Source organism: Papaver somniferum, unplaced genomic scaffold, assembly GCF_003573695.1.
Source record: "Papaver somniferum cultivar HN1 unplaced genomic scaffold, ASM357369v1 unplaced-scaffold_21, whole genome shotgun sequence".
In the NCBI taxonomy this organism is placed as follows: Eukaryota; Viridiplantae; Streptophyta; class Magnoliopsida; order Ranunculales; family Papaveraceae; genus Papaver; species Papaver somniferum.
The window spans coordinates 15,087,692-15,104,126 of NW_020631041.1; the positions used below are offsets into that span (position 1 = coordinate 15,087,692).

At 36.5% G+C, this 16,435-nt stretch overlaps 2 protein-coding genes across 3 annotated transcripts; both read left to right on the forward strand.

The window, feature by feature from the left end:
- Positions 1-3,802: 3,802 nt before the first annotated feature.
- On the forward strand, positions 3,803-8,400 carry LOC113340050. Of its 2 annotated transcripts, XM_026585263.1 has the most exons (7): positions 3,803-5,486; positions 5,904-6,337; positions 6,669-6,830; positions 6,940-7,015; positions 7,253-7,411; positions 7,589-7,754; positions 8,190-8,400. In XM_026585263.1, the coding sequence occupies exons 1-6, from the start codon at positions 3,927-3,929 to the stop codon at positions 7,751-7,753; spliced, it is 2,556 nt and encodes an 851-aa protein (XP_026441048.1). In that variant the 5' UTR covers positions 3,803-3,926; the 3' UTR covers position 7,754; positions 8,190-8,400. The 2 variants fall into 2 exon arrangements, with proteins under 2 accessions (XP_026441048.1, XP_026441047.1); XM_026585262.1 differs by lacking the exon at positions 8,190-8,400 and having other exon boundaries at positions 7,589-8,089.
- Positions 8,401-12,784: 4,384 nt separating this feature from the next.
- Positions 12,785-14,617, forward strand: LOC113339659 (zinc finger MYM-type protein 1-like). The gene has a single exon (XM_026584897.1). It carries the CDS (start codon positions 12,785-12,787, stop codon positions 14,615-14,617), a length of 1,833 nt encoding a protein of 610 aa, XP_026440682.1.
- Positions 14,618-16,435: the final 1,818 nt, after the last annotated feature.

Consider the following 16,435-nt stretch of genomic DNA (forward strand, 5'->3'; position numbering starts at 1 on the left):
AACACCTCTGTAATTTTCAGAGATTTGGGGAGACTTTTTTTATAAAAATATGCATGGTTGAAATCTCTCCTCAATAGGTGATATTTTGGGAGACTTGGAAATTTAGGGAATATTTGGTTTTGAGTGTAGAACCATTTTTTTTTCTTTGTTTGGTTGAGGTGATGACCAATGGATGAGCCATTCGCGCGGTAATACTACCGACCTCATAGGAGTATATTGGACATCTCCTCTCTTTTTTTTCTTTTCCCTCGTGTATATCGACCGAGCTTTCTCTTTGCCACTTCAAAGGACATCTCCTCTAATGAGACAACCAAAAGAAACTAACCGATGATAAGATACCATAGCAAATATAAAAAATGTGGGATGATTGAAAATTTAGGCATATGACAACGATGAGATTTATTTCTGACAACGGAAAATATTTTACTAGGTATTCATGGTAATTTTATTAATGTTATAACGTGCATAATTGAAAAATTGGTAGATGTTTTAAATTTTTAGTTAAAAATTATACATTCTTTGTCTTTATAAATCACATAGACTCTTTACAAATCTCGTTTCTACAAGTCATAAAGACTCTCTAAAATACTCTCTGAGAATCACTTGAAATCTCTAAATTTCCAAAAAATCTCTAGGAGTCACTCAAATAAAAAATTTATGAAAGTGAATAGAAATCTCATTTGACTACCCCTTGTTATAATATACTAGTCTCTCGCCCGTGCTTTGCACGGGCTTAAGTTTATCACAGATAAGGTTACACTATAGGATGTTCTCGCAGAAGTCAAATTTTATAGGACACTGAAAGTCTAATTTAGAACCAACTCAATTGGGAGTGTGCAAATCGTGCATGTAAAACTAACTCCTGTTTTTGCTTAGACTCATTTGACTTGGACGTCAAAATTGACAGATGCTCATATATTAGAAAGTCCAACGGAGCCTGCATTAAGACATGCTATTGCATAAAAACGTATATATAGACAGCATTCGCAGTTTATTATCCAAAGTGATCTTAGCAGATGTCCCGGTATCTAGTACCACGACTGGTAAAGCTTGATCATTCTCTAGTATGCCATCCTTCATTTATTTATTTTTGAAAATTGCCATCCTTTAGTGATGTCAATTCACCCCATACATTTATCTTCCTTGTACATCTCCTAATACATAAATATCATGACTCCAGTTACATCACATCGGTCCGCTTCCATCAACAGCTGAACAACATCGTTCATACTGCACCTTCCTTGGTTCCGTCGAATTGTGTCTCTAACAATTTTTTCTGGTAATGAGATCTATTAGTACTACTCAGTACACATCATACATTGTTGTTTCCCTCGATGTATAAGAGTATTATGTCAATAACAAAAAAATAGTAATGATATAATAAAATGGAGTTAATTCGTAAATCCTGCCGTAAGTGTCTTTATAGAGTTCAATTCCATTTGTTTACAATACTTTTGCGTTCAAGAGAAATTTTCCTCTCTTTTACTTAACAGAGCAATGATCATGGTTAGATAAGCAAGCCTTCCGCAACTCCAAGAGAAATTTTGTGTCGTGCTGTCAACTTGTCAACAATAACTTTACCATGTTCGCATGCCTAATGCCACCAAGAGTCTGAACTTCTGTTTTTAGTAATTTGTCTACAGACCATAGATCCTCTAGAGACAACCCTTTAGTTTTTGAGTCCAAAGTTTCTTACGTATTCCCACAATTTTCTTGTCGACTAAATTGCTATCTGTTTCGCGATGATCAAATTTTATACTACAGAAACTTTGAACTTCATATGACAATGATGAAGTAGTTCTGAACCTCCGAACACTAAGAAAGTGACACCAATTAATATGAATAGGCAAACCGAAGTCGAATCAACCAATCACACCTTAATTAATAACTCAATCCCTTAAAAAATCAGTCTTGAAAACAAAGATAAATTAAAAAAAATATTTAGAGAGAGGAAGCATTATACAGTGAGATGATGAACATGAATTTTAGCTTTTGATGGCAGTGGCGCTGATGAAGAAGACTGTAAATGAAAACATCATCCTTTCTAAACCTTTTTTCTATTCAAGTGCATCATAGCTACACAATAACGGCCTACAAAAAAAAAAAATACTATCCATATAGTATAAAATGGAATCATGCAATTGCCTCACTTGGGATAACAATTCATTGATTTACCTTCATGTATATCTTTGTGAAAAAAGTAAGAGCAAGCCAAGTATTTCTATAACACCCTGCAGCTTTGGAGTCCTAAGATTTTTCACATTTCTTTATATAGAGCACAAAGTATGCTTCTTATTATATAGTCCCTGTTTGTGTGAGTAACTCAGGAGAAGCCGAGAAGGTATATGGCTTTAAAAAGAAAATAAATAAGGAAAATAGCTGGCACAAAGAGTATAACCAAACGTAATCAGCAAAACCAACGTCAATCGGGTATCTAATTGCTTTAACCATTTATCTCAAGATGAACTTCTGTTTACGACTTTTAAATTTCATTCAGAATAAAGTACATATACTACAGATAAAATCTCAAACTATGGGTTTAAAAGTAAAAAATATATTCTCAAAATGTAGTAAAAATATAGAAGAGAATTATATTAATGCGGATGCAACGGGTACACATATTTGTTTCACTCTTCCTAATTGACAATTGAAGCTGGGTTAGTATTGACATCTCTAATCATATGTGCCACCTAGAACATCACAAATTAGACAAAGAAACACTAACACAATTCAGTTAGGACTGATCTTTTTCTCTTCTAATATGCAAATCTTCAGTCTTTCGACAGACCACGATTATGAGTCACAGATTCACATATTCAAGCCCTCACCTGCCAAATCGAAACATACCCAACAAACTTAATGAGCCAATTTCTGAATCATGATTATGATTTACTGAAAATTAGACAAAGCAAACAAAACATTTTCAACAAAGCAAGATAAGAAGACTGCAACGTCTATGATGCACCTTCGACATTAAAAGAAAAAAATCAACATGACTGCAAAAAAAAAAAAAAGAGACTGCAGGAGAAACGCCGAGTAAAAGAAAGAGCGAGGGAGAATATATGAGGCGATTAACATAAAACAATATTTAGGGTTTAGGATGTAGAGTTAATACGCCAGCCAACTGGTATCGGCAGAGTCGATGTAGAAAAAGGTAATTATTGTATCTAAGTTCTGGTATGACACCATCGTACCTCCATTTTCATTATCAATATCGTAGACCTCACTGCTGTTGTAGTACCACTACCATAGTATTTGTTAGATGATCTTCCCTAGCAAATGTAACTTGTTAGATCATCTTTTTTAGTATCTGTTCAGAATAGAATCAGGGTGACGACAGAGAAAAAGAGGAGAGAACAGGAAAGCGTGGAGAATAGAATTAGGGTAAGGGTTTTGTTTAGTGAACAGGTTTGATAAGTATGAGTATCGATCACCTACCCCATTTCGTGTGCAGCAAAAAATACCGAAAAGATCTCAAAACTCATGAATCCTATTGGCCTATATTCTCTCAAGTGGACCAGAAGCTCTAGAATTGGAGCTTTGTTCAGCTTTCAACTACAGCTCTCTAAATTGGACTCAAATTATATATACAATTTCTTGCTGGTTTGCATAAAAAAAAAAAAAAAAAAAAAAAAAAGTCTGATAAAGCATTTACGGCGGTCAAAGACCATTCATGATTCATTAACTAACACCATCTATTCACCATTGGGCGGGAAAAGCAACTCCCCCAAGAATCCCAACCATCCATCGATTCATCTATCCCCATACGAAGCTTCCTTTATACACACATCCGATTTCTCACTCACTAAAAACACACACACACACACCTAAAAATCCCATTTTTAGTTCATTCCAATTTCCCCTTTTCACACCATTGAATTCGTCAAATCCCTAATTTATTTATATAATCTCTCAAAAAGAAAATCATGACAATAACAACAAGATCCGGCAAAGAAATCAAAACCCCTCCTAATTTATCTCCAAAACCCCCAAAATCTCTCATCAAAACCCCTAATTTATCTCCTTCAACCCCAAATAAAACCAAAGAAAAATCCCCCAAAATCACTCAATCCAATCCAAAATCAGTTCAATCTACTTCCTTGAGACGAAGTTCTAGACTCTCATCATCTACACCTAATATTGAACAAAAGGGGGAAGAGAATCACCAAGAAATTAGGGTTTCAGAGAAAGTAATTAGGGTTTTTGATAAAGAGAAAGAAAATCAAGAGATTAAGGGGTTGGGTTCTGTAAAGAGGAAGAAAAAGAGTACTGGGGCTGATGATGATGAAGGATTGAAGAAGAAGAATAAACAGAAGAAGGGTTTTGAGGGATTGGGAAATTTGGGTTCTGGGTCTGGTGGTTCTTTGAGGAGGAGTAAGAGGCTTATGAAGAGTGATGATGGTGATGAGAATGAGGATTTGAAGAAGAAAGAAATGGAGTTTGATCTTAACTGCGTGCCATTGTCGTCGGGGAGTGATGATTCTGTTGATGAAGGTGAAGGGGAGGAGGAGGAGAGAAAGGGGGTGATTGATATTGATTCCTCTTCAGAAGCAGAAGAGGGATTAGACTTAAATTTGGGAGGTATAGATGTTGAATATGGAAATATTGATGTTATGGAAATGGCAGGGAGTAGTGCCAATGTTGTCGATGAGTATCGGAGGAAGTATAGTGCAAAGGAAAAAGGTAAGGGGAAATTGAATACGGCGGAGGGTTCGTGGTTGTCGATGAGTATGGAAGCGGATATGATACCCGAAGAAGGTGAAACTGATATGGGAATGTTGCCTGAGGAAGGCAATGCTGGTACTGTGGGTTCGAGTACTATGAATGAGGAGGAGGGTCTTAATCTTCTTGGGGAATTTGAGGAGAGGGTGCGAGAATTTGAAGAGAGGGAAAAATCGATAAAAATGGTTAGGCTGAGAGCAAGAATGAGAAAGGATAGGAAGAGATGGGTTAAAGAACGAGCTGCGGCAAGTGCTTCTAGGTTTGCGCGGGTTCAACGTGAAGACGAGGTAGATGATGAGCAAAGGGTTGCTGCTGGGAATGAGAATGATGCGGTGGCGGAGCCTGCAATTGATCAAGAAGTTGAGGATTGGCCTGGTCCATTTTCTACTGCAATGAGAATAATCAAGCAGCGGGAGAAGGGAAATGTTCCAACGAGGACTTGGGCTGCAAGTGAAAAAGAACCGGACGTTGAATGGGAAGGCGCGACTGATCCGGAAAGAAAGAGAGTGACTCCTAAGTTGGAAGATATGAGCATGAATCTTCTTGCTAAGCATGTGGAAGCACTTTCATCACTTAGAGGTGTCCCAGATGTGCTTAGGAATAAACTAAGCAATGTGTTGTGTGATTCTCGAAAGATGGATTCTCATTTTATGGAGCTTCTTACTAGTGGATCTCCAGCAGAGATTCGTGTAAAAGATGGTTCATGGTTGACAGAGGAGGAGTTTAGCAAGATCATGAAGGGGTGTGACACCAGTAATTTGACGGTATCTTTTTACTACTCCCTTTTATCGTGAACTGAACTTTTTAATTCTTAGATTAGCTTATGTTAATGTTGTTGTTTTGTAATTCTATCCGAATGTGTAATGTAGCTGTGTCATGGTGAACCCCCTTAATTTGAGAATTTTCCTTTCACAACTCGCCGAGAGTTGAATATAGGACCTTGCTTGTTTACACCGGTGTGAGACATTCCTTGCATTATGCATTGTTTACGTCTAGAAAGTTAGAATTTTGTGAGAATTTGTAGTTCTTTTGATAGGTGGTTCAAGTTTAGGTTGAAGCATTTGTTGAATTTGTAGTTGTGAATTATGATAAAGCTTTTAATGCGCTCTGACTAGGCAGAATTTGTTCTCATTTTCTGTTAATTCATCTGATCTGTGATTTTTTTTCTTTTTGGAAATCAGGTCCTTCAACTTGATCTATGTGGGCATTGCTTACCTGATTATACCCTGCGTCCAGTTTTGGCTCAGTCACCTAATAGTTTGCCCGCGTTATCATCTATATCTCTGAGGGGTGCGTGCCGGCTTACAGATAGTGGTATAAAGGCACTTGTTGCTTCAGCACCTTCACTATGTTCTGTAAATCTGGCAGCCTGCCCGCTTTTAAGTTATACAAGTATTATGTATATGGCCGATGCTCTTGGGTCTGTGCTTAAAGAATTATACTTGGATGACTGTCAAAATATTGATATGATGCTGAGTCTACCTGCATTGCAAAGACTCGAATTTCTGGAAGTTTTGTCATTAGCTGACATAGAAACTGTCTCTGATGATTTTGTAAGTAACTTTGTGACTGTATGTGGACGGAATTTGAAGGAGCTTGATTTCTCTGGTTGTAGGTAATGTTCTCTTCTTTCTTTCCTTCGTTACATATGCTTCTTTTTTGTGCAAGTCAGTTTGGTGAGTAATCTCATATGCATGTAAGACTACCTAACTGGTTAGGTTTCCAAAAGAGCAAAAACTTAGCTGCACGGAGCCAAAGCATGCCTATTGTTTCACTAGACATACATGTTACGATGATATAAAATTTCTGTTGAAAGTTTAAACCCATTATTTGTTAACCATTAGCATTATAATTTTAGGCTTCCACGTATCTTTGTTTTTGTTACATTGCACCATTTGTTTGTTGTACAGTATCTTTGTTCTTATATGGGATTTTCACTTTTGCAGTAAATTGACTGATAGATCCCTGAAAGCTGTTGGAGAAAAGTGTTCCGCATTACAAACTCTTCATCTTGCTAATTTACACAAACTGACAGATTCTTCATTAGGATACCTTGCCAATGGCTGTCGGTCGATTCAAACCCTCAAACTTCGCGGCAATGCATTCAGGTATTTGTTGTATTCTGCTAGGCATAGTTCCTGTTTATTCTCCATCTTGTTACTGTATTTGTTGTTGTTGCTGCATAGTTGATGAAATAAAAACCTTTCTTCCTATTAGTGATTTAGCTGTTGCCGCATTCCTTGAAGCCTCGGGAGAACCTCTTACAGAATTTTCTTTAAATAAGGTCAAGAAGGTATGGCAGCAATATGTCATGTTCTGTTTCTTTTCGTTTCTTTTTGTGTTTCTTTCTTCTACAACTCTTCACCTGTCTTGTTTAGTGTTAACCAATTCTTTTAATAGAAGTGCTCCCTTAATTTAATTATTCATTTTGTATTCGGTTATTCATCTGTTAAACAAGTAAAATCTTAAGCTTTTGAGTAAAGGGAGGTTCCTACCTGCTTTAATATCTGTATTTGATGGATTATTACAGGTTGGTAGACATACAGCTATTTCACTGGCAAGGTGCTGCTCAAAAAACTTGCTGAGCCTGGATGTGTCTTGGTGCCGCAGTTTGACGGACTCTGCACTAGGATTAATTGTGGATAGCTGTAAAAAACTGAAAATCGTCAAAGTGTTTGGATGCACACAGGTGGGTGTTGAGCAATTTCAGAGTACTTTGTTAATAATTTTGTCTATGCCTTTTTTTGTTGTTATGGTTTTCGGTAGCTCTAAAATATGTAAATGAACACTTGTTTTGATCCATTAAGTACTAGGGCAGTGATAAAAAGCAGACTTTGGGTCTTAATGGGTATTAAATTTTCTGCAGATAACATCTAAATTTGTGAGTGGTCACTCGAATGCTTGTGTCCAGATAGTTGGATTGCAGTTGACGCCGATTTTAGAGCATCTTAACATCCTTGGTCATCAGGAAGCTACATTACGCTATTCATCTGTTCCTGTCCGTATAGAATCACAAGATATGCAAGATTAAGGTTTGTGACACCTACAGTATAGGATTCCAACTAGTTTGCAAGTTTTTACCCCTTTAACTTACTTCATACGAGAATGCTCCATCTTACAAAACTTAAAAAATACAAACGGCATCCCTTTTTTTCAACCTGATATACTTGGTGAATGAAGTAAATTTCAGTACCATACTAAATATGTCGCACCTTCTTCTGGTTACAACATTATTAATGGTCTTTCTACATAGTATATATTTGAATGTTAGATTATTTAAGTATTATCGGTTTAGGTGTAATGTAATCTGTAAAACAGTTGGTTGAAGTAAAAATCGTATCTGATTTAACGGGAATTTATGGTCTTACATTACTGTCAAATTTACTTTTTAAAGCCCTCCAATTTGTTAACAAACCTGAAATACTAACTGGCAATAGTTTAATTTTCTGCCGGACTTTTTTTTGCAGGTGTAACATCCTAATTCTTAGCCACATGGGTTTCCTCACTAAGTTACCCCATTTGTTCTTTCACCCCCTAGTATTAGCCTGAGGATTGTGATTTACATATCAAGTTTTGATCTGTTTGATAAATTATGCTATTGTATAGTGCTGATTTCGCTGTTATGTATGGGAAGACGATGCTCAGAAACAGGAGTAAGGTATTCTGTTAACCATAGCACCAAAGTTGTCAACAGTCATAAAAACCCAAATTACCTAAACTAGCACCACAAAAGTGGTTTTAACAGAAGAAAACTATCGAATCACTCCTGAAATAAAATTATTCTAATAAAATTTGGTTCTGTTGTCATAAACTCCTGAAATGAAATAAGAAACCAAAACTTGTTTCCACATAAAACTATCATAACACCAACAACATTGATTGGTTCCGTTGAAAAAACGAAGCAAAATTAGATGAAATATAAAATGGTTCAACACAACACCATCGTATCACCAGCAGGCGATGCTAATCAAAGAATAAAAGATAAAATATCAAATTAAATCAAAATTAGTTTCAACAGAAAACTTTCTATCATATCAATTTGGTTTTGTCGAAAAAACTCGAGCAAAATGAAGTACATTCAGATGAAACTAAACCTTGTTCCAATGCAAAATTGGCGTTTCACCAACATAACTTTGCAAAAAACTAAAACAAAATTGTTTTAACATAACCAACGACATTTGTTTCATCAACAAAACCCGGATTTTTTCAGGTAAAACGGAAACTGGTATCAACAGGAAGCTATGTAGCAATATTGGTGTTAAAATACTCAAAGATAAAATGAAACAATATCGGACGAAACCAGTGCTGGTTGCAAATAAAACAATAACAAAATGGGTTTCATAGTTAAATACGAGACAAAATGAATAATGAAACCAATATTGGATGGCAACAAAAAATGCGTACTTTAACTTAACACCTGCATAGATATTGTAGATAAATCTAAGACAAAAAGAAAAAGGAAATAATAAATGAAAATGGTGACATGACCCTAATAACATCGATGCAAAATTGCAAACATGAGTAACATCAGTGAAACCATTAGGGGTTGGCCAGTTGGTCAGGAGTCTGATTCTCAAATAGGAGGTCAGCGATTCGAGTCTCCGCTCAATCGTAAATTATACTAACTTTAACATGAGTTTAAGAGGGTCGAGTTTGCTCCGTGGTGAGTAAGCCGGTGGCTACAAAAAACAAAAAAAGAAGAAGAGTAACATCAGTGACGGTCCTGACGGACATAGAAACTTAGCTAGAGTTGGGCTATTTTCCATATTCGGGGTTAGGCACCACCAAAATATTTAACTAGCAAATATAGTATAAAAGATTTACCTTTTCGTTTCTATCAAAGACGTTAGAGATAACTTTCCATTGGTCATGCTGTCATTAAAGGAGGTGAGATATTAGTTGAATTTCTTTCTCCCCAAAATGGCCAGAGATGCAAGTTACAAGAATTTGGAATAACATTCCTACTGTCGAAGAAATCGGGGCATTTTCAATGATTAGCGTAAAGCTTGGTAGTGGTCAATAAACTCAAGATTCTCATGTGAGCTGGTAAGAGCAGTGGGCTTGCTCTGTGAAACTAAAAGGGTTTTATCAGGTGGGCTAAGAACAAAATTTAGTTTAGTATCTATGCTAAAAAAAATTAGTGGCCAAATTCAGGGACGGGTTATAGCCCGGGTTAGCCCCGTAGGTCCGTCCCTAAGTAACATAATATCTTATATCTCCTACAAAATATAAAACCAACAGATAACCTAACAAGCTAATAATGCACCTTTCTTCCCCTTAATATGGATTAAACAGTGCATAACCGAGATCGTCATTCACCTATCTCAAATGCACCAGTAAATGCATAATAGTGGTATAGAATCGTCTAACAATGGAAAACGCGCTGAAAATAATCTCAGAAATTATGGAAAATAAACATGCTAATGATATTGCACTGACGATAACATGCATGGAACACATCTAGCATGTAGTAAAAGAAAGAGTCTGGTTTTCCTAATTTTCTCTACTTCTCACGAGCATAGAAGGGCAGAAAGTTCATCCCTTTGAGGCTTTAAGCCACTGTTGGTAACCGGACCCGCTTCAGGTTAGTCATCGTATTTCACCTTATTGAGAATCAATGGCTTGCATCATTTTTACTATTAAAAAATCGAAAAATCCATAGGTAAGAAAGTTATATCTTGATAAAAGCTACCAACTGATGAACCAAAGTAACCTAGACATAATCAAAGGAAGATGCAGTAAATATTTATTTTGCTGAGAATCATCAGATTTCAGACCACTTGACGTACGGTTCTTCAACTTCTTCCCACAGGGGAGGTTGGGGATGGAACCCCTGTAATAAGATAAATCCTAGGCTGATGTACCTAGGTGTAGTTTTAGGAATCACTATTTTATCTTATTAGGAAAAATAAAATAAAAGCACTTGGTTTGCTAATTCTTACCGGACTTAGTAAATAAACTCCTATCTTGTTAGAACAAACGGATCAAGCTACCAAAACCAATCAAGATATGAAAATGGAAATGAAAATAATCAAATCGTGCACACACACTACACAAGGATTTATAATGGCTCGATCAAGATGATCTACATCCACTTGTGAAGACGACGAAATGACTCCATTATAATGATCAAACAAGTTTACAAGGTTTTTTCCAAATATCCTATCAAGAACCCTAGCCCTTTTTGTGCCTCTCACTCTCTCAAGAACAACATAAGTTTCTCTCTATTACAACATAACCCTAGCCCCATTCAGTGGCGAATCTACACTGGGGCCAGTGGGGTCACTGGCCCCCCCTAAATTTTCTAAAAAAAAAATCTTGTGTAATATTTTACCAGATTTAGCTTCGTGCCCCCTCTCTATTAACGCCAAAACTTGGAATAGATATGCTTCTGAAACTAATTTCAGCCCTATTCCTGCGCATAACTCACTTCCACGAACTAAAACTGCCCTAGAATGAAGGAAAATTGGGAGAAAATATGCTGAAATCACGATGATTTCCTTATATTTGTGGTTCGTATATGGTTTATATGAACAACGAAACATTAATCAGTCTCCGTCTGCATCAATTCAGTTTCCAAGTAAGGGTTTCTACTCCTACCTCCTAGATACTCTAATTTTTGATATTTTTCTTCTTGAATCACTTAATTTATGTATATTTTCTTACTGATTGATGAAATTTGGGTTTATTATGATGGTGGGTTTTCGATTTTTCTTTTAGGTTTGACGAAATTGATCAATTTTAAGGGAAAAGTGATACTGCAATTTCACAAACAGTCGGTGGGTGTCATTGCTTTGTTTTGCTGTGGTAAGAAAATTAAGTTGATTAGTGATTACTACTTAAAATTGTGTTTCGTGGCTTATAATCATGATGTTAGTGAGTGAAACTTTGTCCTGATTTCTATAAGTGTCATCAATTTTTGAGATACCGTGGATGCTGGCTTTGGGAATTATATATAATGGGTTTTGATTTCAATTTTAGTATCCAATACCTCAACTCCTCAAGATCTGTTAAATAGGGAAGAAATGTGTATCCAATTTGTTTTATCTATTGTTGCTCTTTTTATTAAAACTTGTGTGAATAGTGTTTAATTTATTCCATTGTGTGAATAGATTTATTGATATGTGTTGGAAGAGTTTAAGCTCAAGTTGATTGACAGTTCCTGTAAAAATCTAAGTTCGGTTTTATAGTCATTTCTAAACTACAGCAGAAAATCGCAAATACTTTGGATGTGTGTAGGCATAGGTGTTATGATATATGGGTTTAGTTTTGGATTAACACATTTAGTTGCTTATTTTTCATGGTTCTGTAATTCCATAGTGTTTACAATAACATTTGATTCAATCTTTTTTTTCTTCATCTATAATAATCATAGTACTGTAATGTTTTGTGTTTCCTGTTTGTAGTGACTAGTGAGGCTTAATAATCATAGAGACCAATTGTATTCTTTGTAACTCATTGGTCTCTAATATTGTAGTGAGGCTAATGAAATTTTGTTTGTGGTTTTCAGAAAAAAATGCTTAGGTACTTCCAGAGAAAAAATAGAGACAACAATGCTACAACAGCACCTTCTGTCTCAAACCTGCATTCTACAACGCGAAATCATGTAATTCATGCTGAGAGTTCAAGTGCCCAGAATGCAGCACCGTCCTGCGCAGCTGAAAACGATGTGAATGAAAACTTACTGGCAAGTCTACCTTCGGATCCAGGACTACGAACTCCAATATTTGATTATGATCCCAATATCAGAGACCGAGCTCGAAGAGCTTACCTACAAAGAGGTCCTTGTCAGCCAAAGAAGCACACCTATCCAACAAGAATATCTGGTGGAAGGCCAAGAAAGTTCTGCGGCTCTTGGTTCAACGAGCACCCAAGTTGGTTGGAATATAGCATTTCGACAGATGCAGTGTTTTGTCTTTGTTGCTATTTGATTAGAGCTGGTAGTGGTGATTCCTTTGTGGGAAAAGGATTTAGAGGTTGAAGGAAGAAAGAAAGGCTACAGCTACATATTGAGGGGCCAAAAAGTGCACATAATAAGGCTTTGAAAAATTGTGAGGTGTTAATGAATAGGAAACAACACATTGATGCAATTATTGAAAAACAGTCGGAGGAAGAGAAAAGGGATAATAGGAAAAGGTTGAGGGCATCGATTAACTGTGTTCGATTTCTTTTACGGCAGGGGCTTGCATTTCGTGAACATGATGAAACTGAAGCTTCTCTCAACAGAGGAAACTTTATAGAGCTCTTAAAATGGTTGGCAGATAATAATGAAGAAATTAAAGCCGTTGTACTAGAGAATGCTCCAGGGAACCAAAAGTTAATAGCATCAGATATTCAAAAAGATATAACTAAGTGCTTCTCTTCTGAAATATTAAGTGAAATTATTAAAGAACTCGGGGATGGACCATTTACTCTCCTCTTAGATGAATCTAAAGATATATCATCAAAAGAACAGCTGGCTATTGTTTTGAGATATGTGCACAAAGGTCATGTAATTGAGCGTTTCGTAGGAATCGAACACGTCACTAGTACAACTGCCAATTCACTTAAAGCAACAGTGGATGATTTCTTTTCTCGACATGGATTGAGCATTTCCAGATTACGAGGGCAAGGTTATGACGTGGCAAGCAATATGCGAGGTGAGTATAATGGTCTAAAGGCACTGATTTTGAAAGATAATTACTGCGCGTATTTTGTCCACTGCTTTGATCATCAACTGCAGCTAGCTGTTGTGGTTGTGGCAAAAAAACATACATATGTAGAAGAACTTTATGTCGTAATAGGATCAGCCAAACGTCAAGATATGCTTCGTGAGAAGCAAGCTGAGGCGGTCTTTAAGGCACTATGTAGTGGTGAGATATTAACTGGGCGAGGCCTTAATCAAGAAAGTACTCTTAAACGAGCTGGTGACACGCGTTGGGGTTCGCATCACAATACGATAGTAAGCCTGATTAATATATTCTCATCTGTTATAACACTTTTGGAAGATTTAGCAGTGGATTCTGATAAGAAATTTGAAGCTAAGGTTCTCCTAGATTCTTTGCAAAATTTCAATTTTATTTTCAGCTTGCACTTGATGAAAAAGATTCTGGGAATTACAAATGATCTGTCAAAGGCATTGCAGAGAAAAGATCAAGATATTGTCAATGCCATGAAATTAGTTACAGTATGCAGGGAACGACTCCAGATAATGAGAGATAAGGAATGGGATTCATTGTTGTCAGAAGTATCCTCTTTTTGTGCAAGGCACCGCATCAAAGTTCCTGATATGAATGATGTGTTCCAACGGGAGGGTCGACCAAGGCGTAATACTCAAGAGGTAAATAATTTGTATCATTATCAAGTTGAGTATTTATACACAGTCATAGATATGCAACTTCAAGAACTAAACAATCGCTTCACCGATACGAACACTGAATTACTTCTTTCGGTGGCATGCTTAAGTCCAAGAGACTCATTCTCTGGATTTGACAAAGATAAACTGATTCATTTTTCTCGGTTTTACCCAAGAGATTTTTCTCCTACTCAACTTGTGTTACTAGAAGATCAACTACTAAATTACATTGCGGATGTAAGGTCCAGCAATGACTTTTCAGAATTGAATGGAATTACTGATCTCGCAATCAAAATGGTAGATACTAAAAAGGATGAAGTGTACCCTTTGGTTTACTTACTTCTCACATTAGCATTAATTCTACCAGTTGCTACTGCCACCGTAGAAAGGGTATTTTCTGATATGAAAATTGTAAAGAATCGCTTGCGTAATCGATTGGGGGACGAATGGATGAATGACATTTTGATTTGCTACATTGAGAGACACTTATTCGATCTGATCGGAGATGATATTGTCATGAAAAGGTTTCAGAATATGTGCAGTCGTCGCGGGCAGACATAGAAGTTGTGTGTTTCTATTGAGTTTTAATTGGTGATTTAGCTAGATCAAACCTTTTTTTCTTTACAAGTTTTATATTCAGTAACGTACTTACATTTCGGTTTGAATGAACTTTATGGTATTTAGTTTACTTATGTGCTGATGTTTGGGATTTTTTTTCGCTACGATTTTAGTTATGTTCTTCGAGAATAAAATGTGCCCCCAGTAAAATTTTGTTCTGGTTTCGCTACTGGCCCCATTTTATATTTAACCAAGGTTGCGAAAGAGACTAGTGGACTAATGGGCCAAGTCAAAAAGGATCATGCCCATACGATACTAACACTTATATTCAAGGTATAACACAACAAATCTCCACCTTGACTTGAATATTATATCCATTCATCATTTTCCATCATCGTTTTCGCTTAGCCGTTACAAAGGCTCTCAACATTTGTTGACACCAACCAAGTCCAAGAAATGCTTGAACTTGATAGTTGGAACCGGCTTCATTAACATGTCTGCAGGGTTGTCCGCTGTAGGAACCTTAAGCATAGGTATCTTCCCTTCTTCAACTGCATCCTTGATGAAATGATACCTGGCATTGATGTCACTACAAGAATGTTGACTTTTAGCCACAAGCTTCTTGCCACGGATTCATACTAATCGTGGCTATTGATAACATATTGCCACGATTTAGCCTAGGGCGTGGCAGTAGGTCACACATTTGCCACGGCATTAATGCCTCTTGATTAGACAACAAATTTTCTAGCTCAATGACAGAGGGCTGATTTGGCCATCCTTGCACCGAAGCGATAAACAAACGGCATGAACTCCTTCCTCAAACCACGTATAAGATAGCGGCGTAATCGTGGCTCTTTAATGGGATCATCTGGTTCTAATTCTGAAATCTCATAACAGAAATTTTTAACCTTCAAGAAGTATTCTGGAATAGAAAGATTACCTTGATTTGCATCAGCAAGTTCATTCTCCAAATATTGAAGTCTTGCGGTGTTTTTCTTAGTAAATAACTTTTCCAGAGTATCCCAAATCTTTTTAGGGGTATCCAGATTACGAATATGATCAATAAGCTCTTTACTGATCGATGTTCTTAATGCATACATAGCTTTCCCACACTTGACCTTCCATTTACGACGTGCCTCTACGTTTTGCGGAATATCCACTGGAATCCTTTCCGCACCTGAAACCAACGCCCATAGATCTTGTCCTTGAATATATGATTCCATACATAACTTCCAATATTGGTAATTTACTACCAACAAGCTTCTCTACGGGAGGTTGAGAAAGATTACTACTTCCACCATTCATATTGATGAAACAGTAGACAGATACAACACTTCTGCAAGAGAAAAAAACGTTAAAACAGTTCAATGAGAAATAAAATCAAACTTTGTGTGAGCAATGAAAAAAAGACACACTCTATCACTAACCTAGCTAGTATACCATGTAACAAATAGTGATCGAGATAGAGTGGTAAACACAGAGAGAACAAATGGAGAAAAGTGATTTTATTTCTCTAATGAATTAACAAAACAAGACAAGATAAGAATTGGTTTTTTTCAGTGATCTCTTCTACTGAAATTACAAGTCTATATATACTAAAATTATCCGTGATTCTCTAACAACCTACCGACACGGAAAGGACTAAATCAAACATACACTCAAACTACTGCTCCTATTTTTATTCCAAGTGAAACGACTGAATCAAATGACTAAATCAAACAACTAAATCAAACCTGGAGCTGCACTACTTTGTCACAAGATGATCTTCATCAAAGAAAATTTACCAGAAATTAGTATAGCCGTAGAATTCAACACCAAAAG